The sequence below is a fragment of the Symphalangus syndactylus genome, chromosome 6 (genome assembly GCF_028878055.3).
Source record: "Symphalangus syndactylus isolate Jambi chromosome 6, NHGRI_mSymSyn1-v2.1_pri, whole genome shotgun sequence".
NCBI lineage: Eukaryota > Metazoa > Chordata > Mammalia > Primates > Hylobatidae > Symphalangus > Symphalangus syndactylus.
The window spans coordinates 23,010,225-23,035,970 of NC_072428.2; the positions used below are offsets into that span (position 1 = coordinate 23,010,225).

General features: G+C 38.3%; 1 protein-coding gene across 4 annotated transcripts in view; it reads right to left on the reverse strand.

The window, feature by feature from the left end:
• HIPK3 (homeodomain interacting protein kinase 3) overlaps positions 1 to 25,746 on the reverse strand; it is an 85,364-nt gene extending 59,618 nt beyond the window's left edge. For 2 of the 4 annotated variants that reach the window (XM_063641019.1, XM_063641016.1), the window contains exons 1-2: positions 25,678 to 25,745; positions 9,805 to 10,903 (exon numbers count right to left, since the gene is read on the reverse strand). In XM_063641019.1, the coding sequence (XP_063497089.1) occupies positions 9,805 to 10,901 (1,097 nt within the window). In that variant the 5' untranslated portion in view covers positions 10,902 to 10,903; positions 25,678 to 25,745. Of the gene's footprint in view, positions 1 to 9,804; positions 10,904 to 25,677 lie in introns of all 4 variants that reach the window. The other 2 variants (XM_063641018.1, XM_063641017.1) reach the window with 2 other exon arrangements.

The following is a 25,746-nucleotide window of genomic DNA, read 5'->3' on the forward strand; positions in this document are numbered from 1 at the left end:
ATCACCTGAGGTCAGGAGTTCAAGACGAGCCTGGCCAACATGGCGAAGCCCCGTCTCTACTAAAAATACAAAAATTAGCCAGGCGTGGTGGTGTGCACCTGTAATCCCAGCTACTCGGGAGGCTGAGGCAGGAGAATTGCTTTAACCCAGGAGGCAGAGGTTGCAGTGAGCCAAGACTGCGCCACTGCACTCCAGCCTAGGCGACAGGGTGAGAGACTCCATCTTAAAAAAAAAAAAAAAAAAAATCTTCCATATCAGCAATAACACTGTTTTGCTTTTTTACCATTTACTACTCACTGGAGTAGCACTTTTAATTTCCTTCAGGAACTTTTCCTTTGTATTCGCCACTTGACTGTTTGGCACAATAGGCCTAGCTTTCGGCCCTCCTTGGCTTTCCACATGCCTTTCTCACTAAGCTTAATCATTTCTAGCTTTTGATTTAAAGCGAGAGACATGAGATCTTCCTTTCTCTTAGAACACTGAGAGGCCACTGCAGGGTTATTAACCGGCCTAATTTCAATATTGTTGTGTCTCAGGTAATAGGAAGGCCAGAGGAGAAGGAGAGACCAAGGATCAGCTGGTTGTTAGAGCAGTCGGAGCTCACACATTTATTACGTTCACCGTCTTATATGGGCACAGTTTGTGGTGCCCCCAAACAATTATAATAGTAACATCAAAGACTACTGATCAAAGATCATTGTAACAAATATAATAATAAAGTTTGAAATATCATTAATTACCAAAAAGTGACATAAAATGAGCGCATGCTGTTGAGAAAATGGCACCAACAGACCTGATGCAAGGTTGCCACAAACCTTCAATTTGTAAAAAGCATGTAATGTGAAATGCAATAAAGCAAAACACGAAAACAAGGTATGCCTCCATATTTTCTAACTTTGCCACTCAAAAGACCTAAAAGAAGTAATATCCTAGTACCAATGAGCATACCTGACCTGTGTCCAGGTCCTGTTTTCCAAAAGCCATTCTCCAATAAAAGGAACAAGTGCTTCTTAGAGCTCCAATCCAAGAGCTGGACAGAAAAAGCACAAAGTAAGTCAGAATATCTGTGGTGCCAGAAAGTAAACCCTGAAGAAAGGATGGGGCCATACCACAGGGACACTGTAATAAGCCTAAAGAAAGATGCTCTCTCTGAACCATCTGGGATAATTTGCTGAACAAAGAATGATGAGTGATATTTACAACCCATTGAATTAAACAAAAATCTGTGAGTCCATACTGAAAGAAAGGAAGGGAGGGGGAAAAAAAGCTCTTCCTTGTGGAAGAATTCCTAATAGAGGAACTATAGAATTAGAAAACCATTTGGCAAACCTTAGTTGTTTAAGGCCAAACTCATCAACAATGCTAAAATTGGTCAGTGAATATAAGATGAGAAACAGTATATGTGAATAGTCTCAAAGTATCTCTGCACAAGATATTGCACTTATTAATTACAAAGAAAAAAATGGTAACTTTATAGTGATAAAAACCTGGCAGTTACACCACCTCAACCAAGTGATCAAAGTTCGCCTTACCAATAATGGAACAAATTGACATCATGCGCCTCTCAATATGTGTGGACACAACATCAGTTCTTTGAAGTTCTTGCCAAAAGCACAAAACCTGAATCTAATCGTGAGAAAACATCAGCCATAAGCAAACTGAGGAACAGTCTACAAAATAACTGGCCAGTATGCTTCAAAGTGTCAGAGGCATGAAGGCAAAGAAAGACGTAAGGAGCTGCTGTAAGCTGTCGGGCCTTAACCTGGGTGCTATGTGAACAAGGTTCTGTGCAGGTGCACTGACTCCGACCAAAGGCGGAGCCTATGCCCTAAGGTTTCATAACGATGCAACATAAGCTCGAATTCACGTTTTATTGTGAAGCCTTCACAGCCAACCAATCATGCAACCAACATTCAACACAGAGGCAGAAGAAAAGGGGGTTGTGGGGAACCAAGCACAACCCTTGCTAGGGAGACCAACATGCAAACAGATGAGCCGAACAGTCCCGAAGTCCTTCGGACGCCATGGGCGGGGATGAGGTGGAGTTGTGGGGGTGGTGGCTGCCTCTCTCCGAATGGCAGCAGATGCCAAAATCGGGAGAAAGCTTCAGAGGTCTCCTGGGCACAGCCTTTAAAAGCGTCTCATCCTGGCACATTTTATGATCCTCCCAAATGGGTCTATTCTCATTATCTCAGCCACCTTTCACTTTCTATGGGTTCGTTTCAGGTCTCAGGTGGTACTCAGTCAGGGTAGGTGTTGTCACAGCAGTCCATTACATATGTTTTTCGCTGGGGGGAGGGGGCGACTTTGCTGTGAGCTCAATGCTACTTGACATGAGTGACTCCATTTTGAGACATGAGAATCACATCATTATGATATATCACCAGATTAGAAGACACTAATGAGACAGGGCAAATAATGTAACGTGATGAAGGACTGAATTCTGCATGAGAAAAAAAGGTCCTTTAGTGGGACAGTTGGCAAAATCTAAATAAAGTCAGTAAATTAGCTAACAGTATTGAGTTGATTTTAATTTCCTCAAAACCAAATCGCATTTTGAATAGTTTAAATATGGGCCCAGCACGGTGGCTCATGACTGCAGTCCCAGCTACTCAGGAGTATGAGGCAGAAGGATTGCTTGTGCCCAGGAGTCTGATGCCGCAGTGAGCTATGACTGTACCACTGCACTCCAGCCTGGGCCACAAAGCAAGACCTTGTCTTTAAAAAAAAAAAAAGTTTAAACAGTTCATCTAATCAATAATATTGAACTGATGTTAACTGATGATGATTTTGATAATTGTACTGAAGTTATGCAAGAGAATGTCCTTATGTTTAGGAAATGTACACTGAAGCATTTAGAGGTAAAACAACTTCATATCACACCCTGTAGGAAAAGGTAGGTGGGTAGGTAGGTGAGTGGGTGTGTGGGTGTGTGAAGAGAGAATGATTGATAAAACTAGGGTGGTCAAATACTAACATGTGAAACACTGGGGAATCTGGATGAAGGATAACAGGAATCCTTTGTATTATTTTTACAACTTTTTCGTCTGCCTAAATTTACTTATTTTATATGTTGAAGATAATTTCAATGTAAAAGTTAAAAGAAAAAAAAGGAACCAAAAAAGTTTAAACTTCTCTTGTTCTCTCTCCTTGCTCCAACTACATTTTTTTTTTTTTCTTTTTGAGATGGAGTCTCGCTCTGTTGCCCAGGCTGCAGCGCAATGGTGCGATCTTGGCTCAGTGCAACCTCCGCCTCCTGGGTTCAAACGATTCTCCTGCCTCAGCTTCCCGACACGTGCCTGCCACCACGCCCGGCCAATTTTTGCATTTTTAGTAGAGACGGGGTTTGACCATGCTGGCCAGGCTGGACTCGAACTCCTGACCTCAGGTGATCCGCCTGCCTCGGCCTCCCAAAGTGCTGGGATTACAGGTGTGAGCCACGGCACTCAGCCTCTCCAACTACTTTTTTTGTTCTTTGTCTACCCATTAGATTGCAAACACCATAAAAGCAGAGACTCATTTTGTTCTCCTCCTGTACAAGCAGCACCAAGCACCACACTTTACATTTTAGAGGCACTAAGTATTTTGATATTTAATCTTGGACCATATTACAGTTTCTATTCACATATGTTTTCATTGACACAATTTTAATACATTCTTCTGATGAATGTATACGTAAAATGTGGTATATATCTATACAATGGTTTATTATTTGGCAATAAATAGTAGTAAGTACTGATACATCCTACAACATGGATGAACCTTGAAAACATTATGTTAAGTGAAAAAAAAACTCAGTCGAAAAGGACCATATATTGTATGATTACATGTATATGACATGTCCAGAATAGATGATCTACACAGGCAGCAAGTAGATTAGTGGTTGCTTAGGGCTGGGGGTGATGGGCAGACTGGGGAACAATGGCCAAAAGGCAGAGGTGCTTCTTTTGAGGGTAATGTAAATATTCTAAAATTGTGTCAGGTGAGAAATAATTTGGCCAAAAAAATTTTTAACTTAAAATTTTAATTGATTGTTCTGATGATGGCACAACTATAAATATACTAAAAGCCATTAAATTGTACACTTGAATGAATTTCAAGGTATGTAGATTATATCTCAATAAAGCTGTTTTTAAAAACAAAAACAAAACAAAAAAACTTAAGAGCTCTGCTAGAATTTTTAATAGAAGGCCTGATACATGTAGTCATCTGTGTCTATGTAAAGTCCTTTATGTAGTAAAGTACTATACATTTGCAGCCACAGGTATGGCATTGAAAACCATTTCATTTGGCCGGGAGCGGTGGCTCACGCCTGTAATCCCAGCACTTTGGGAAGCTGAGGCGGGTGGATCGCGAGGTCAGGAGATCGAGACCATCCTGGCTAACACAGTGAAACCCCGTCTCTACTAAATATACAAAAAAATTAGCCAGGCGTGGTGGCGGGCGCCTGTAGTCCCAGCTACTCAGGAGGCTGAGGCAGGAGAATGGAGTGAACCCGGGACGCAGAGCTTGCAGTAAGCAGAGATTGTGCCACTGCACTCCAGCCTGGGCAACAGAGCGAGACTCCGTCTCAAAAAAAAAGAAAACCATTTCATTTTAGAATTTCCTAATCTTCTATTAACACTAAACTCAACTGACAACCTTGTATTTGTCTAATAAAGATTCCAAAACAAACACTACTTTATGATATACAAAAGAAATCACCAGCAATTTCATCCCAATGCTGAGCTTTTTTAGGTTAAGAGTGGCTTAGTGAGACAAAACACTCAAGACCAGTCAACCCTGGCTCCTTCTCTGCTCTGCTCTCAAGGGTCATTCTGGGGTCATCTCTCCCGTAGAAGCCTTTCCTGCCCCTCAGATCAGGCTCAGTGCTCTCCTTTGGGTTCCTATTATCACCCTGCACACACCTCTCCACCCTGGCATTTCTTGAAGCAAATTATTTTTCCCCTCCATAAAATGATGAAATCATTAATCGAATAAATTAATGAACATACATAAATCACCTTTGTATTCTTAGCACCTAGCACTGTACCAGCACCCAAAAAGGCCTAACAAAATTTGTTAAGTTAAACTTACAGTGTGAATTTGAACCTGTCTGACTTATGTAAGTCCCAGTTTTCTCCTTATCAAAGAGTAATGCCACTCAGTCTTAACTAACTCATAGAGAAGTGAGAAACAAACTAGAAAATATAACGAAAGGCACTTTGAAAAAATGATGCATTATACATACACGGTGTTTCATTATAAAGTACCCTATGTAAAATATTAGTTGTTATTTTATGGGTCTTCCTATGTAGCTTAATTTTGTTATAGAAACTTTGATACTTCTGGATCTAAGAAGGCATGAGAGGTAAGAATGCCATGAAAGAACAAATATGTCTAAATTAACTGTTTATCATTACATATCTTTTTGTTAACTATTACATGCAAAATAGCATTTTTTAAAACTCAACAGCAATTAATGCTAAATTACTCAGTAGAGTAGCAAAGAATATAACGGCTATACAGGTTATTTTTACAGCCCACTTTCCTGTCTCTGTGTTCTGAAATGACTCAAGAATCGCAGGCTAAAATTCTATATTAAAAAAAAAAAAGAAAGAAAAAGAAAAAGAAATTCATGACCTGAATGTTGCCACCACACCTCATAAATACAGCACCTTCTGCTGTTAAAGCCTTTTATGCGTTTAAGAGCCCTACGTGTTCTTGACAGAAACCATACTCAAGCAGCTGAATTTAGAACATGCTGACCTTAAGCAAATCAATGCCCTTAGCATGTACTTCTGGCTTGTATCACTGCAAGAGTTAGACAGCCTCACCATCTATAGTAGTCAACAATTTCTGGCCACTGTCCCCCTGTCTATTTTAAGATATCCCTACTACACTTCTGTGTTGCACAAAGAAATAGAATAACACATAAACCTGTGTTTAAACACAAATCATTTACCTCGGAAATCAGGATATGTGCATTCCTACTGTGCTTTGCTCAAAAATATTTAATTTGGTTAGTTTCCACTTCCTGCTTTCATTTATGAAATAAAAAATATCTTAACAAACATTGAAAAATCAAGTATAAGACACTTTAGCTTACTGCCTTATCAGATTTATAAGTAACCTAGTCATAAACTAGGCCAGAATTGGCAGGGTCCCAAATAAAGTACAAACGAATACTTAAAGAGAGTAATGGTATCTGCCATTTTCATGCAAAATTACACTAGATATTAAAACAGTACCTGATTAAGGACTACAATATATTTTCACCAATATACCTTAATATTTACTAACTCTTCTAACTCTTGGATCTAAACGACATAAAATCTGTTTTTAGTTTTTTATCCAGGCAACATCAACCAAAATGCCTGCACTAGTCTTTTTACAAATAAGAGCCTCTTTTTTTCACTCTAAACCCAGAGCCTGTAATTTAGCATAGCAATTGTATAGGTTCTGAACGTCGGGTAAATTATTTACCTGAAATTTATACATAAACACAAATTAGAAACTACTAACTGTATTTAGCAATTATTCATAGATTTTTTCATTCTATTTGTGCAAAGGCCTAATGCTAGAAACCAGTATCATAAAATATTCAGCATTTTAGATTGCTTTTTAAAGGATTTCCTTTATTCCCTTGAAAGATTTAGTAAACCGATAGACATTCTCAAGTATTAAAAAAAAGACTTTTTTTTTTTTTTACTCTAGTGGAAAAAGATTTCAAATAAAGAAAATGAGGTAATTCTGATATGCAGAATAATGCAGGACCCAAATGAAGTGAAGTCATTTACTAGCAAGTGAACTAAATATAGGGCCCAAACAGCTGAAGCCTGGGAGTTTATATAATATGCTAGCTCACTACTAAAAGCTCTCAAGACAGAATCCATAGAGTACCAAGGGAAAGAAAAAACCAAAAACTACTATTCTTCTCATACGGTTAAATAAGATTTTACAATTTTTTTCCAGAAAAAAATTAAAAGCTAATCTTGTATATTGAAAAAAAATCTTTTGGGGAGCACAGATATCTAATAAATCTAATTATGTGATACTAAGCAAGAGCTACTACCCTGCAACAACAGCAAATTTAAAATTTTAAATGATCTGAAAAGTTTTAATGGTATCTAGCACTCTACTACTAAAACCCATACAATCAAGAATATACTAAGATATATAGCCAAAAGAATGAAAGTCTATCAAAGAGATACCTACAATCCAGTGTTTACTGCAGCACTATTCACAATAGGCAAGATCTGGAATGAACCTAAGTGTCCATCAACAGATGAATGGATAAAGAAAATGTGGTACATATATACACAATGGATACAAAGAATGAGATCCTGTCAATTGCAACAACATGGATGGAACTGAAGGACATTATGTTATGTGAAATAAGCCAGGCACAGAAAGACAAAACTTCACAATGTTCTCGCTCATACGTGGGAGCTAAAAATTGAAACAATTGAACTCATGGAGATAGAGTAGAATGTTGGTTACCAGAGTCCAGGAAGGGTAGTAGATGGGGGCAGGGAGTAGGGATGGTTAAGGGGTACAACTATATAGTTAGAATGAATAATATGTAGTAATTGATAGCACACAAGAGTGACCACAGTCAAAAATAATTTATTGTTCATTTAACAATAAGGAGTCTAATTGGAATGTTTGTAACACAAAGAAATGACAAATGCTTGAAGCAATGGACAGTCCATTTACCCTGATGTGATTATTATGTACTGTATGCCTATATCAAAATATCTCATATATCCCATAAATATATATACCTACTATGGACCCATAAAAATAAAAATATTTTAAAAAAGAATATACTAAAGGTATATCAGGCTGTTATTTCTAATTCCTAATACATACTTTATTTTTTTTTAAGAGGGTCTCACTTGGTCACTCAGGCTGGAGTGCAGTGGCATTATCATAGCTCACTGTAGCCTCTAACACCTGGGCTCAAGGGCTCCTCCTACCTCAGCCTCTTGAATAGCTAAGACTACAGGCATTTACCAACATTCCTGGCTCATTATTTTTTTTCTTTTTTTGGAGAGGCAGGGTCTCGCTCTGTTGCCCAGGCTGATCTTAAACTCGTGGCCTAAAGCAATCCTCCCACTTCCCGAAGTGCTGGGATTACAGGTGTCAGCCACCAAGCCCAGCTCTAATACATATTTTAATAAGCTTTACTAACACTAAGTGACATAAATGGGCAATTCTTTCTGATAACCTACTGGTAGGGCATATATTTAGAGATGATTTGTGTAAGAGCTAATTAATTTCTCCTTTATTTTGTACTGGGCACTATAGCATATACTTGCAAGAAGGGTAATCAGGTACAGTGTAAAGGCAAATGCAGTATCAGAAAATACTCCTTGGTGGGTCTAAATTTACATCCCCCATGTTCTAACCATTTCTAACAATAAACTGCATGAATGACCAATATTGGCAGATCCTGTATTTGTCTATATTTGATGGCAGGTCCATCATGTTGGACGTCATAGGGCTGTAGCAAATACCAAGAACATAAATTCATTCAGGCTTATATGAAAATAATTAAAGCTCAAAGTTATCAAACTATGAATTCAAAGCCATTTTACACTCCAGAATGAGTTCTCAGTATTCTGAATCTTGGTAATCATTAGTTAGCCCCTCATACTATCTATTGTACTTCAGGCTAGTGTTACACTGTAGCACTTTATCAATACTTACAAGGGCATTATTTTCTTCTTTAACTACCCCCGAGAAGCAAGACCAAAATAGCATTACCCATAGCATATATGTGGATAGAACATAATAAAACTGGTTATGATCAGGTGACCTAAAGAGTCACGGGAGCCAAAGAAGTATATTTGTGTTTTGTTTTGTTTTTTGAAGACAGAGTTTCGCTTTTGTGGCCCAGGCTGGAGTGCAATGGCGTGATCTCGGCTCACTGCAACCTCCGCCTCCTGGGTTCAAGCAATTCTCCTGCCTCAGCCTCCCAAGTTGCTGGGATTATAGACGCCCGCCACCACACCCAGCTAATTTTTGTTATTTTTAGTAGAGATGGGGGTTTCGCCATGTTGGCCAGGCTGGTCTTGAACTCCTGACCTCAGGTCATCCATCCGCCTCAGCCTCCCTAAGTGCAGGGATTACAGGCATGAGCCTATATACTGTACCCGGCTGTATATCTGAATCTTAAAATCATTCATCAGAATAACTTTCTGAATCCTTACACAGGTTGAGCATCTCAAATCCAAAAATCTGAAACTTTTTGGGTATTGACATGACACTCAAAGGAAACGAATTTTCAGATTTGGGGGCGCTTAACTAGTTGGCAGTGCAAATATTCCAAAATCCGGAAAAATCTGAAATCCAAAACACTTCTGGCCCCAAGAGCTTCAGATAAGGGCTACTCAAACCTGTATATAATTTTTCTAAATGTTAAGTTACATATGATTGATTATGCCTTTAATAAACTATTTCTCTCAAGTACTAAAATGCCCAATGATATATACAAAGATTAATGTAAATACTTTCCAACATTTAAAGACTTCTGTTTGATCATTATTCATCACCTATCATTCCTTCAAGTCTTCCATTAAAAATAAAAATAACCAGATGTCTTTGGCATGGAACTTTGCAGTGGAGATTTCTATCCTGCTTGGTAGATTTTATGTCCTGATTTTTTTTAATCTCTTTAAAACAAACCTAAATTGATCCTCTCTTGATTTCCTTATTTAACTGAAGCGGTCTCTTCTACCACAAACACACACAAAAGTATCTCATTTAGCAGAAATTTAACATTAATAAACAACCAAAAAGTATGGAGTTGTTACCTACCTGTAGTACCGAGATTGTAGATATGTTGAACAAACAGTCTTTGATACATGACTGGCCGACCCAAAGTCTATTACTTTAACCCTGTAAGGCTGCCGAACAGGATCCACCAACATAATATTCTCTGGCTTGAGATCAGCATGAATTAAACCAAGACTTTTCAATTTTTTCAGTGCAGTGGCCACTTGTTGAAGAATGGGCCGAATCACTTTTAGTGGCAGGGGACTAAATTTATTTTGTTTCAGAAAGTCATACAAGTTTTGTTCCAGCATCTCAAAGACTAAACAAGTATGGTTACGGTGCTGAAAGCATTCATAAGCTCGTACAAAGTTATATTCATCAGCATTTTCAGTACTGAGCCTTGCTAATATGCTCACTTCTATTTGACCTTGACGTGCATAAGAAGGATGATTCTTCAAAATTTTGATTGCTACAATTTCATTTGTCCCTCTTTTCCAGCATTTAACTACCTGGCCAAACGTGCCTCGACCAAGAAAATCAAGGACTTCATAAGTATTTTTCATGGAGCATAAGACTTCATGCTGTACTAACTGATAGTCACCTTCTCCAGTGGTACAATTCTGTTTTGATCCTGTGGTAGCTGTCACAACTGTCACTGGATTTCCCATGTTGGTCTGCAACATTGCAGGAAGTATGGACAATTCATCGACAATCTGCATTGCGCTGCTATGATTATCCAACTCCTCACTCTTGCGCTTCAATCCACATCGCTGGGGGCCTTCTAGGAAATGCAATCTGTTTCGCCACACCCCAATCTGAGGTGCCTGCACGTGAGCTTGCTGCGCCTGAGCTGCTATGACCTTTGTAGCACCTGCAGTGTTTTTCAAAACAACAGCACTTGTCTGCAATGAAAAGTTGTGTCCTCGAGGTCTATTAAATGGTATCTTTGTCTGAAAAGCACTACCCTTAGTGGGAGGATGAGAATTTCCAAAGTTTCTACCATTCACATAGGTCCGTGGATAGTTTCTTTCCTGGAATACACAACTGCTTGGCTCTACTTTGAGTTTCTTCACACTACAAAAGGCACTTGACTGAGTTTGATAAACATATGGTGGGTAGACCAAGACTTGTGAGGCCATACCTGCAAAAAAAAAAAAAAAAAGAAAAGAAAAGAAACGAAAGAAGAGATATTAATGTCAACAATTTTTTTCAATTTTAAATATCAGGAAGAAAACTCTTAAGGGTCAAATTCGCAATTTGTAAAAAAGTAATTAATTTCCACTAAGATGATTTTTTTCCCTTGGAGAAGATAACTATCTTTATAATATCTCCATTTCAGTTAATTGGTGCTTCAGCTATTCTGAGTATTGCATAAAAAGGCTAAGAAGAAAGAATCAAGTGCATTTAATTACTTAACAAATATTTACTGAGAAGCTGAAATGGCCAATATGCCTTAGAAACGGTGCCAACATTTTCCCTCAAAAGAAAAGTATAGATCCCTATAATCCTAGCACTTTGAGAGGCTGAGGCAGTTGGATCACTTGAGGTCAGGAGTCTAAGACCAGCCTGGCCAACATGGTGAAGAAACCCTAACTCTAATAATGCAAAAATTAGCTGCGCATGGTGGTGCATGCCTGTGGTCCCAGCTACTGGGGAGGCTGAGGCAGGAGAATCGCTTGAACCTGGGAGGTGGAGGTTGCAGTGAGCCAAGATTGCACCACTGCACTTCAGCCTGTGAGACAGAGTAAGACTGTCTCAAAAAAAAAAAGTACAGATCCTTTAACTGTACACATTTGACAAAAGTAAAACATTCTATTACCAAATTAAAATGTATGAACCAATGACAAGAAAAGAAAATATACATTATATAAACATAGTTTATAGCCATATTTCTTAAACCTAAAGCCCAAGAATTGCCTCAGGAGGAAAAAAAAAAATCTATGTCTGCTTTAACTATATATATATATATATATATATATATATATATATATATATATATTTCTTTTTTGGCAGGGATTTTTTTTTTTTGAGACAGAGTTTCGCTATGCCCCACCTATGGCAGGGATTTTAAATAAAATTAGGGTGCCAATTTCATGAATAGCTGATCCTACATTCTATTTACTAAAAATATTATCCTTTGATCTTAAAAAGCATTATATTACAAAGACAAGTTAATGACTTTCTACCCAGTTATCTTCATGTTCCCATTCTTCTCAATGTGTACTTTATTATATGGATATTCCTTTAAACTTCCTCCAAATAATATTGGAAAATATTTGAAATTTTCAAATCATATTTTCAAATCAAATTTCAAATCATATTTGAAAAACAGATTTAAAATCATTCTAAGGTTCTCAAGGACTAAATGACATTCTATTTATTTTATGCCTGCATCCAAAAAGGATGTGAGTTTATTGAGGCCGAAATAGCCAACATTCTTACCACACAACCATTAAATGTATATATAATGATGTTATAAACATTATTTGATTCAGATATAACATAGATATGAAAGAGGATCCAGTTTTATTCTGGCAAACTTAATATTCTCCCCTATGACCTTATTTTACCAAATTAGAATTTATAAAATATGAAATCAACCTAGCAACTGCTGACCTATCTATAGGAACTCGAAACATATACACACATAAGAATGAATCCTCAGTACCATAGCTAGAAAAACTGATAATTACACAAGTGTTAGATCTGCCTTCCATCTACTTGGTCTGCCACAACAATACATAAACGTGTACATCAAAACCACCATTTGATAGAATCATCACTTTAAGTAATACTCCATGTTTTCTACTTGCACAAAATTATCTTGGAATTTCCCTAATGGTAAAATCCTAATACAAATGATCAAGTGTAAAAATAAGCTGAGAAGCCAGATACAGGAACTTTGCATTATGCTCTCTTAATGTTTTTCTGCACATCTACCCTTTCTTCTTTTAACAAGGTCTCACCTAGGCTGCAGTGCAGTGGCACCATCATAGCTCACTGCAGCCTCCAACTCCTGGCCTCAAGTGATCCTCTCATCTCAGGCTCCCAAAATGCTGGGATTACAGGCATGAGCCACTGCACCCAGACTCACATCTACTATTGAACACTTTAAAAACTCTTTCAGATTTCAATCAAAGTAAAATATCTTCTTGCTGAAGCCTTTCCTGAAACATATAAACTCACCCTCCAGGCAGGGGTGAGCATTCAGTGCTCTCACAGTAGTTCCTAAATTCTTCTCATTTTGCGATTACAACATTTCATTATATTGTAATTGTCAGTGTATATATCTGTCTTTCACACTAGATCTAAAGCAAAGTGCCAAGGATATAGAGTTGGTGTTCAATAAATGTTGGTTCGTTGCTTGGTTGAAATATCTTCCTTTTCTACAATTTAAAAACCTGTATTATATTAACTGTGGTCTCCTACTCTTACAACAAATCACAAACATCAGTTCTTTAACTCAGAATCCACAGATTACCATCACAATCTGCAATATCTATATTAAAAATAAGAGCAACTACCTACTGAGCACTTACTATGCAACAGTTTAACACTTTATTTACAATATTTTATCTAATCATAGCAATATCTTTCCAATTTGCTTTTAAGAAAACTAAAGTTGGCCAGGCGCGGTGGCTCATGCCCGTAATCCCAGCACTTTGGGAGGCCGAGGTGGGCGGATTACTTGAGGTCGGGAACTCAAGACCAGCCTGGCCAACATGGTGAAACCCCGTCTCTACTAAAATACAAAAATCAGCCAGGTGTGGTGGTGCACACCTATAATCCTAGCCACTGGAGAGGCTGAGGCACAAGAATCGCTTGAACCCAGGAGGCAGAGGTTGCAGTGAGCCGAGATCGCGCCGCTGTACTCCAGCCTGGGCAACAGAGCGAGGCTCCGTCTCCAAAAGACAAAAAAAAAAAAGAAAGAAAACTGAAGTTTACCAAGACTAGGTAACTGGCCCATAATCAATAGCTAAGGTATGGTAAAAGGAACAAGTAAACGCACCGCCTTTCAGATAAAAGGTGCAAATTTACACCCCCTTCAGCTTCCTAAAAGTTTTCTTGTGCACAATCTACCACATTCCTAATTTGACTTGACCTTAATAAATCTGCTACAAAACCTTACTAGACAAATTAAGACTTGATGTTCACTCTGTAAGAGAAAATCATAAATTGAAATTCTGGAGTTCTGCCGGGCGCGGTGGCTCACGCCTGTAATCCCAGCACTTTGGGAGGCCGAGGTGGGTGGATCACAAGGTCAGGAGATCGAGACCATCCTGGCTAACACGGTGAAACCCCGTCTCCACTAAAAATACAAAAAATTAGCCGGGCGTGGTGGCAGGCACCTATAGTTCCAGCTACTCGGGAGGCTGAGGCAGGAAAATGGCGTGAACTCGGGAGGCAGAGGTTGCAGTGAGCCGAGATTGCGCCACTGCACTCCTTCCTGGGCGGCAGAGCAGAGCGAGACTCTGTCTCAAAAAAAAAAAAAAAAAGAAAGAAAGAAATTCTGGAGTTCCAAATATCTCACTGGCATCTACTGACATCTATTCCATACCTTTACTCATAAAAGATTTTGAAATTCCATCAACTGATTGTTCTTTTAATGAAGAAAAAACACACTGAAAACTCCTGCTAAATGTATCAAACTCATCCACTAAGGCAGTTTTGTGAGGCTTCCAATTTTATCTGCAACAGTTTTTCTAAAAGACTAGGTCTCACTGTATTGCCCACGCTGGTCTTGAACTCCTGTTCTCAAATGATCCTCATACCTCAGCCTCCCAAGTAATCTCAAATAGACTATAGGTTCGAGCCACTACACCCTACTCGATAATCTAACATTGCCATGATTCTCCTAATTTACAAACCACTTCTGTAACCCATACCCATAGACTCAGAAAAAGAGATGACTAAATTCACAGATAATTTTTTTCTCTTGATACAGTCTCGCTCTACTGCCCAGGCTGGAGTGCAGTGGCATGATCTCGGCTCCCTGCAATCTCCACCTTCCAAGTTCAAGCAATTCTCCTGCCTCAGCTTCCCGAGTAGCTGGGATTACAGGCACCTGCCACCACACCCAGCTACCCGGCTAATTTTTTGTATTTTTAGTAGAGACAGGGTTTTGTCATGTTGGCCAAGCTGGTCTCAAACTCCTGGCCTCAAGTAATCCACCCACCTCGGCCTCCCAAAGTGCTGAGATTACAGGCATAAGCCACTGCACCCGGCCCAATTTTTTTTTTTTTTTTTTTGAGACGGAGTCTTTGTTGCCCAAACTAAAGTGCAATGGCACAAACATGACTCGCTGCAGCTTCGACCTCCTGAGCTCAAATGATCCTCCCACCTCAGCCTCCCAAGTAGCTGAGACCACAGATATGTGCCACCATGCCCAGCTAATTTTTAAATTTTGTAGAGATGGGGTCTTGCCATATTGCCCAGGCTGGTCTCAAACTCCTGGGTTCAAGCAATCCTCCTCCTGACTTGGACTCCCAAAGTGCTAGAATTACAGACATGAGCCACTGAGCTCGGCCAACAGATAAATTTTAAAACAGCTATTATATACTTGTGGATTTAAAGGAAACCATAAGAGAGACATGAAAAATATAGAAGAACACTGTACACCACACATACACAGATGGTGGGAAGGCAATCTGGCAATATTTAACAAAATTGCAAATGAACATATCCTCTGACCTAGAAATGCAAGCAACTCAAGACACCATAAAAGAATATTCACTGCAGCACTACGTAAAGCAACCTAATACTGTAAATAACCTACATATCCATCAAAAGGTACTAAACAGACTTGACACATGGACCAATTTAAAAAGAATGAAAACAATTTATTTGCCTTGCTATTGACCTGATTCTGAATACCGCTACCTGAAAAAAAGCAAGATTTCAAAAAATGTGTACTTTACAATAGATATTACCATGTGTGTTTAATTAAAAAGAGGAATTATATGCATATATTTGCGTATGCACTGAGTATCTATAGATACATAAAGAAATTGAGGGTTTCTTTGCCTTGGTGAAGAGTAACAATACTGGCAGCAACGAAAAGAATTAATTTTTACTGTACATCCTTTTTTACTACATACATGTATCACCTGTTCAAAGAAAGTTTTTTAATCATCTGTGGAACCCATTAAAACATATATATCTAAAAATAAAATAATCTGGGATTTGCTTTGAAATAATATAGAAGAGGAAAAAGTGGATGGGGATATGGATAAAATGAAATGAGTCATAAACTGTTATTTATAGAAGCTTGATGATGGGTATATTGGGGTTCATTATGCTATCCTGTCTACTTTTGAATACGCTTATATTTTTCCTTAATGAAAAGTTAAATAAGGGCCAAGCATAGTGGCTCACACCTGTACCCAGCACTTTGGGACGCCAAGGCAGGTGGATCATTTGAGGTCAGGAGTTCGAGACCAGCCTGACCAACAAAGGGAAACGCTGACTCTACTAAAAACACAAAAATTAGCCAGGTGTGGTGGCGCACACCTTCGAAGCTACTCGGGAGGCTAAGGCAGGAGAATCGCTTGAACCCAGGAGGTGGAGGTTGCAGTGAGCCAAGATCGTGCCACTGCACTCCGGCCTGGGCAACAGAGCAAGACTCTGCCTTAAAAAAAAAAAAAAAAAGTTAAATAAGTAAATATACACATAAAACTCTAATCAGAAAGATTTTGATTTGGTAGGTCTGTGATAAGGTCCAGGCATCTGAAAGTGTGCAAGCTCCCAGGGCCATGTAGAGTCACACTAAAATCTCAGAACCAATGATCTCGTCTATACAAAAACCACAGGCAAATTCAAGTCCTACCAAATCAGGGCCCCCAAGTCTGAAAAAACAGGATGAAGTGCCAGGGAATCAGATCAATGCACACAATTATAGGCTAATTCATGCCATGTTAAATTGTGTGAACAGCTGATAACTGACATAGAGAAATTTTTAAAACTGCTGCAATTTCTGGATCCTGCCATTCCTAGCTTTTCTTTCCCAACATGCCAAGCTGGAAGGCAATCAATCAACCCAAGGCTCCTACCAGGGGTTGGACAAAGTGTCATTATCCCTCACCAGCCAATTCCCAACCACTATGCTCTGTGAACCTATCTGAAAAGGGACTTTAGAAAATAAACACAGATAGGAATATCATGCAATTTATAGTTCATCAGAAGGCATAGGTGGTGGTGCTGGAGACAGGTATAAAAGACCATAAGAAAAGACCTATAAATTACTTATTAACTTGACCACTGTGACTCCCTGATATATCCAGGTATTAACTCTTTTCCTTCTCCTACCCTCCATCAGATATACTCATGACTTGCTTGTATCTGGTGTTTATGGATTTTACAAAGTACTATATTCCCAGGAGCTGCCGAAGCCCAGAGTCCAAAATATTGTTTTAGTACAATACTATTTCCTATTTTTCATTGCAATGTATACTGTGTTGTCCTCTGCAGCTGTATTATTCATGACCTTGCCAATTGTTCTTATCAACTAAGAAATGATGTTTTGAAATACTACCCCTTTGTGAGCTGGAGCTGTCCATAAAATATTACTCAGAGGATAGTGAAGACTCCTATTAGAGCAACCATTAAGCTTTCATTCCTTAGAATTAATAATTTCAGGTTATTTAACCTACTATGGTCTGAATGTTTGTGTCCCCGCCCCCGCCCCTCGGCTCCCCCAGAATTTATATGTTGAAACTTAACCGCCAAAAGTGATGGTATTAAGAGGTGGGAACTTTGGGAGGTGTAGATCATGAGGGCTCTATCGTCTGAATGGGATTAGTGCTCTTTTACATAAAAGAGGCCTGAGGTAGCTTGTTCACCCCTTCTACCACAAAAGGACACAGCAAAAGGGCGCCATCTTCGAAGGAGGAGAAAGTGAGCCCTCACAAGACACCAAATCTGCTGGCACCTTGATCTTGAACTTAGCCTCCAGAGCTGTGAGCAATAAGGTTATGCTCTTTATAAATTATCCAGTCTAAGGGATTTTATTATTGCAGCCCAAATTGACTAATATATAGATCTTATTTTTCCAATCCTCTAACAAAGCATCTGAACTACTCTATCCAAACTGTTCACATCTTTTTATAATTACCAAACAAGCAATGTAATCAATATTGACACCCATAGTCATGAGTCTGATCATTGCTAACCATAGTGGGCTGTTTCCATCCTTTTTTACTACACATAATATTAGCCCTTCTGAAAAGGGAGGGAGAAAACAGAAACAGAAATACTTTACCAAGTTATATTCAATTTATTTGCCAATATGAAATTTCTGAATTATTTTTGAGCAAACTTACACACACCACATATGTAATAGGGTTCTTCTTCTTCTGGTTTTTTTTTTTTGTTTTTTTTTTTTTTGAGACAACGAGTCTCACTCTGTCACCTACGCTGGAGTGCTGGAGTGCAGTAGCGTGATCACAGCTCACTGCAACCTCCGCCTTCCCGGGTTCAAGTGATTCTCGTGCCTCAGCCTCCCAAGTAGCTGGGATTATAGGCATACATCATCATGTCCGGCTAATTTCTGTATTTTTAGTAGAGATTGGGTTTCGCCATGTTGGTCAGGTTGGTCTCAAATTCCTAGCCTCAAGCCATCCACCCACCTCAGCCTCTCAAGTGTTGGGATTACAAGCATGAGCCACCACGCCTGACTGGGTTCTTCTTTTAAATGTACTTTGATATCACAAATGAATTAAATAAAAGGTAATAATGCCTTACACTCTCCTTACTCAACTTACTTCTATTTGTTCAAATCTCCATTTTAAAAATCTTTTCCTTTTTAAAAATTGCAGTAAAAATAAATAAAATTTACTATCTTAAATCATTTTTTTTTCTTTTTTGAGACGGAGTCTCGCTCTGTCACCCAGGCTGGAGTGCAGTGCTGCGATCTCTGCTCACTGCTAGCTCCACCTCCCGGGTTCACGCCATTCTCCTGCCTCAGCCTCCCGAGTAGCTGGGACTACAGGCGTCTGCCACCACGCCCGGCTAATTTTTCGTATTCTTAGTAGAGATGGGGTTTCACCATGTTAGCCAGGATGGTCTCGATCTCCTGACCTCGTGTATCTTAAATCATTTTAAATGTACCGTTTAGTGACATTAAGTACAGTGAGCATGCTAAAAAAAAAAAAACAAAGAAACCAGCAACACCAAGAAACACAAATAGGTGCTTCTTAACCAACTACCAAGTCCCTCTCCTATTCCTACTTTGGTCTTTACAACATGGATCCAGTTATCTCTCACAGTTTTCTCTTTCCTCCCTTATCTCAATCAAACTCTGTGATATGAGTTTATGCTCCTATAAACATAGTCCTTCACATTCTGTCCTCAAAATATTGTCCTTCTTTTCCTTTGACCTATCATCTCTTCCTGATTATTTCCCCACCACAGCCTGCCAATATTCTTGGCTAAATTCTAGTTCCTCTTTCTAGTAAAATTATAGATTGAAAATTAACACTTTCCTTACATAGCACAAAAGGTATTCATAAAGATTTATAATTTTTATTCCTCTAAGTTTAAAATTAGTTACATTTTTAACAATTAATCATCAACCTCTGACAGAAAGGAAAGGTTTTCTTTAAAGAAGATGTAAAAAACACACACTCTAAGAGGGAAAACATGACAAATTTGATTTTATTAAAATTTAAAGCTTTCATTCATCAAACGATACCTGAAATAAAGATAAGCCACTGACATAGAGAAGTTATTTGCAATACATGTAACTGAGAAAAGATCTAAAGAAGTCATTATGTTTGGTAAAACTGAGTAGACAAATGGACAGAAGATATAAACAGACAATTCACAGACAGGAAATACAAGCCAAGTCTTACTTTATGCCATTTTATAGCCATCAAACTGGCAAAAAGAAGTAGGACAACACCCACTGTTGAAGAATAGGGCAACAGCAACTGTTATACAAAGCTAAGAAGTACAATCACTTTTGAGGGCAAAGCTGAAAATGGACATACTCTATAATCCAGCAATTCTTCTCCCAGGTGTATACCCCATCAAGAGAAATTCTCACAAATATGCACAAAGAAACAGGTAAATTAATGTTCACTGCAGCACTGTATGTAGTATCAAAATTTCGGAATAATCTAATTGTCAGAAAAGGACTGGATATTGTGGCTTAGTCATAAAATACAAAGCATGCAATACAAGTGTGGCTCATATCACAATTATATATTTATGTACCACAAAAAAAGAAAATATACCAATTGTTAGGGCAAGACATCATCAATTTTAAGATGCATCCCAATTTCAAAGATGTTAAAATGTTAGGAGGAAATGTGCTAGAACTGATGAAGTGCAGCAAAATAAATTAACTGAAATTACATACATCAACGTACATAAATCTCAAAATATAGAACAAAAAAAGTTGCAGAAGAGCATGCATCATTTATTATAAAGTTAATAGAAGACAAAACTATACCATGTTTTATATGTGGTAAAGGTATAAAAACATGAATGGAAATGACAGACATGTCAAGGAAGAAAAGAGAAGGAAGGGACCTCAAATTTATTTTGTACACTGGATGACAGTTGCATAGCAAGTGACTTTATTACTCCCTATACTTTCATAGCCTGGGTTTACATTAATTTTTAAATAAGGAAGGTAAAAAATCTATCAGAGAATAGGAATAACCTATTTTAGTAATTGTTTATTTTTAAATTACAAAAATACAGCCCTGGCGTGGTGATTCACACCTGTAATCCCAGCACTTTGGGAGACCGAGGCGGGTGAATCATTTGAGGTCAGGAGTTTGAGACCAGCCTGGCCAACATGATGAAAACCCGTCTCTACTAAAAATACAAAAATTAGCCGGGTGTGATGGTGTAATCCAGCTACACGAGAAGTTGAGGCATGGGAATCACTTGAACCCGGGAGACAGGGGTTGCTGTGAGCCGAGATCATGCCACTGCACTCCAGCCTGGGCAACAGAGTGAGACTCTATCTCAAAAATAATAATAATAATAATAAAATAAAATTACAAAAATACGATCATTTTAGATATATTTTATTAACATAACAAATCAGCCATACCTTATTTCACTCAGTTGGTAACCATACCAATTTGGTAACCACATCAAAGTGAAGCAGTCACCTATTCAGTCCATACAAGCCTAAAATATTTGCCACGTACCCCAAGAAACTATCTAGAATCTAACTCAGATATGAAAGTGATTGTATATAAACTATACATAATGAATATCCAAAAGTTATTTCATAACATTATTTACCATATTAACACTTAAAATATTATTTATTCATAGGCCCTGTCTCAAAAATATGAAAACAAATCCAAATTGAGGAACAGTCTATAAAATAATGGCAGTATTCTTCAAAATGTCAATGTCAAATCAACATAAAGACTGAGGAAGTTTTCAGATTAAACTAAAGAGATATAACAACTGAACAGTCTTTATGCAATTAGTTAGAGTTAAAGGGACATGTCTGCAACTTACTCTCAGAAAGTTCAGACTTTTTGAGAGTAAACATAATATAGAAAACATAATATAGATATAGAGAAAAAAAGGTAAAAGCAAATGCAGTAAAATGTTAACATTTGAATAATCTAGGTGAAAAATACACAGGAATTCTTTGTATTATTCTTGCAGCTTTTCTGTACGTCTGAATATTTGTCAAAGGATAAGTTAAATAGAAAACAAGAATGAGTGACAGGTATAAAACAATGTCTTTCTTGAACAAGACTCTTCTTCAAGGGTCACTAACTTGTGGATGAACAGCCAAATATGGTAGGCGTGGCCCAGAGCACCTAAAGTCTAGAATTGCCAGGCATATGAAGAGTCTAGGATCATCTGCCAGCACTAATTTTAAAAGTAATCATAAGCAGTGAGGGCAAATTTCTTCATTTAAAAGTATTACTTAATTCATAACAGTTTTTAAAGCTGTTGGTCATTATAAAACTTCTTCAATCAATAAAGACTAAAAGTAGAATTTCACTATATGATCCAATAAATTCTGACAATTAAAAGGGCTTTTCATTCTTCAAAGGACAGAACCATAGTGCCAGTCTATGCAAGGCTCTATAAATAGAAATTACAAAATAGAACTATATAACAATATTTAGCCAGTAAAAAGGAGTTTCTAGTCAGTTTATTTCATTTCTCAATTACCTTGTTTAAAGTGCATATTTATAAACAACAAAATAACATGCCATTAAAAAAAAAGGCAGGAGACACTAGAAAATAAGTTGTTAGTATGAACAGTAAATGAGTTTAATTCTTCATTGGTTAACTAGGTGTCGATATTTTAAATACCTCTATTATTTTAACAGATTATTTTTACCAGCATTCAATCCAGGAAATAATACTAAACCATTTCATTGGCTGGGCACAGTGGCTTACGCCTGTAATCCCAGCACTTTGGGAGGCCGAGGCGGGCAGATCATGAGGTCAGGAGTTCAAGACCCACTTGACCAATATGTTGAAACCCCACCTCTACTAAAAACACAAAAATTGGCTGGGCATGGTGGCATGCACCTGCAATCCCAGCTACTCGGGAGGCTGAGGCAGGAGAATCACTTGAGCTCGGGAGGCGGAGGCTGCAGTGACTCAAGATCACGCCACTGCATTCCAGCCTGGGTGACAGAGCAAGACTCCATCTCAAAAAAAAAAAAAAAATTGTGTCTACCATTTCATGTAAGAAACATTTTCACATAAATGAACCACCATACATTGTAAAACTTAATAAACTAAACCTACTGTCTGAGGTGCCTACAGAACATTTATTTTGAAAATACTAAAGTCTTGGGTATTTTCCAGCAGTATTGTGAACAAAGCATCTAGAGAATGTGTTGACTATAACACAAATCAGCATGTTAAATAATGAACTTCATCTGACTTAGCAAAATGTTCCAACATTTGGAACAGAAAATGACCTGTTGGACATTTCAAAGCTGCTGGAAATCACCCTGCCAGTACAAATCTTTAACAAGGCTAGAAAAGAGTTAATTAATTCAAAAAAATTACACAAGGATTACTCTTACTAAAGCAGATAATTCTCTAGATTTTTACAAGCTATATAAAATAAAAAATCAGAAATGGAAACCCTGACAGAAAGGTTGACTAAGGATAAAAAGTTTACCTGAAGTTCCCTCTTTCTTGATGTAAACTTAAGATGAATAATTCAAATTCAGCTTATAAAACTTAAGCACTAAAGAAAAATTTTTACTTAAATTCTCATACAACGCCCAATATCTATCAATGGGCTGTTAGAGAGAGTAAACAGTTTTTTAAGTTTGGGTTATAAACAACTCCCTTAATAGAAAGCCAAATGTATTACTTTCTACTTTATAGGAAAATCTGTCTCAAAAGAACCACCACAAAACTTTTATTTCTTACGAAAATCTATGTAAATTTCAGACAAAGATAAATACAAAATATTAAAGATTAAGAAGGCAAAGGTCAAATGATTCCTACAAGAAGATCACCTGACATCATCTACCTTTAAAACAACTCAACAGGTGAACTGGAATCCTAGACTAATAATTTGACCAAATGCCCACTGCTGACAGCAATAAAAAGGAAAAAAATCTGCCAACAAATAAGATTTTTGTATGAGATAATGATTTCAAGCTCTAAATGAGCATGTAGAGAACCAAAGGCCAGGTTCTATAAAACTTTTCAAAAGTAGGGTTTACCTTAAACAACCTTAAGATTCTCATCACTATATTCACACCTGAAAGAGAACTATCACTCTACAGTAATGTAAATCACACAAGAATTAAAATTCTAAGAACCAATGGAATGAGAACAGTGGCTACCATCTCCTTTGCCAGACACATAATAGTTTTTCAGTTGTAAGAGTTGAAAAGATAAATATTTAACTGCATAAGCTTGAGTATAGTACTTTCAGTTATTTACAGCTGCACAAGCTTGAGTATAGTACTTTCAGTTTTTGAAAATCTTTATGAAAGACATTGTGGGGCCTGGAAAAAATAAGTTAACAGAAAAGTCAACTGTTTCTATTTTCCAAATTCTATTAAGATCCTATAGGGTCCTAATAGGCCTTATACTGCTAAATTCAAAGTATTTTTTTAATTTCTACAATTATGTTTTCTTTCTACTCAGGCTGTAGTCGCCAGACATTCCACTTTATATAAATGCCCTTTTTAAGGAATTTTGCGAAGTATCGTCCAAAATCTTTTTTTTTTTTTTTTTTTTTTTTGGAGACGGAGTCTCACTCAGTCGCCCAGGCTGGAGTGCAGTGGCATGATCTCGGCTCACTGCAAGCTCCGCCTCCCGGGTTCACGCCATTCTCCTGCCTCAGCCTCCCAAGTAGCTGGGACTACAGGTGCCCAACACCACGCCTGGCTAATTTCTTTTTGTATTTTTACTACAGACGGGGTTTCACCGTGTTAGCCAGGATGGTCTCGATCTCCTGACCTCGTGATCCGCCCGCCTCGGCCTCCCAAAGTGCTGGGATTACGGGCGTGAGCCACCGCGCCCGGCCCAAAACCTTTCTAATGTGGAAATACTCTTTTTAATTTTCAAAGTTTAACTGTCACTTATATCTTGTCAACTGAGGATGGCCCTTTACAATGGCTTCAGGAAACTCTCTGGTATCAAGTCAGAAACAATAGGGAGGCCTAGGTGGGAGGATCATTTGAGCCCAAGAGTTTAAGATCATCCTGGGCAAGATGGCAAGACCCCATCTCTACTTAAAAAAAAATTAGCCAGGCACGGTGACACACACCTATAGTCCCAGCTACTTGGGAGGATGCCTTGAGCCCAGGAGTTTGAGGTTGCTTGAGCTATGATAGTGCCTGTTACTGCACTCCAGCCTGGGTGACAAAGCAAGATCTCATCTAGACAGCGGACAGGAGGGGACGGGAGGGGAGGGGAGGAAGGAAGAGGGAAGGAGGGAAGGAACGAAGGAGGAAGGAAGGAAGGAGAGAGGGAGGGAGGAAGGAGGGAGGGAGGAAGGAGGAAGGGAGGGACGGAGGGAGGAAGGAGGAAGGGTAGGAGGGAGGAGGGAGGGAGGGAGAGAAGGAGGAAAGGCCGAGATCGCACCACTGCACTTCAGCTTTGGCAACAGAATGAGACTCCATCAAAAAGAAAGAAAAAACAAAAAGGGAAGGGAAGAGAAAGGAAAAAAGGAAAATGGAAAGGGAAAACAAAAGGAAAAAGGAAAGGAGAAAGATCTCTCTCATTCTTACGACAAATCTGAGGAAGGGGATACAGCAGAAACTTGCAACAGGTCTCCTTAGGAAAGTCAGAAAAACTAAAGAACAATGTAATTTACAAAAATCTAAAGGGTTAAGAAAACAAGCAGCTTCTCAAGACAGTACCCACAAAGAAACGACATTGAATTATTATTTTTTTTTTTTTGGAGACAGAGTCTCACTCTGTCGCCCAGGCTAGAGTGTAGTGGCGTGATCTCGGCTCACTGCAACCTCCACCACCCATGTTCAAGCGATCCTCCTGCCTCAGCCTCCTGAGTAGCTGGGATTACAGGCACCTGCCACCACGCCCAGCTAATCTTTTGAATTTTTAGTAGAGATGGGGTTTCACCATGTTGACCAGGCTGGTCTTGAACTCCTGATCTCAAGTGATCCACCTGCCTCGGCCTCCCAAAGTGCTGGGATTACAAGCGTGAGCCACTGCACCCGGCCACGACATTGAATTCTTAAAAATCTATTAGAACTGCTTCTATCTGGCCCTGACTACATCTAATCATTAACTTTAAGTGACACATTTTTTGAGTTGCTTATAAGCTGCGCATTAAAACCACAAATTGAGATAGACTTAGCAAGGCTACATATTTATTTCTTTCTTCTACTGAAAGTGTCACAGAAAAACAGATTTTTTCTTTGTTTTATGTTAGTGTAAAAAGTCACACTGTCAATGCATGACACTAAAAACCATACATACCAGAACTATAATGATAATGATAAAAATAGCTTTTTTCTTCATATTTATCTGGCTGAAGAGATTTTTTTA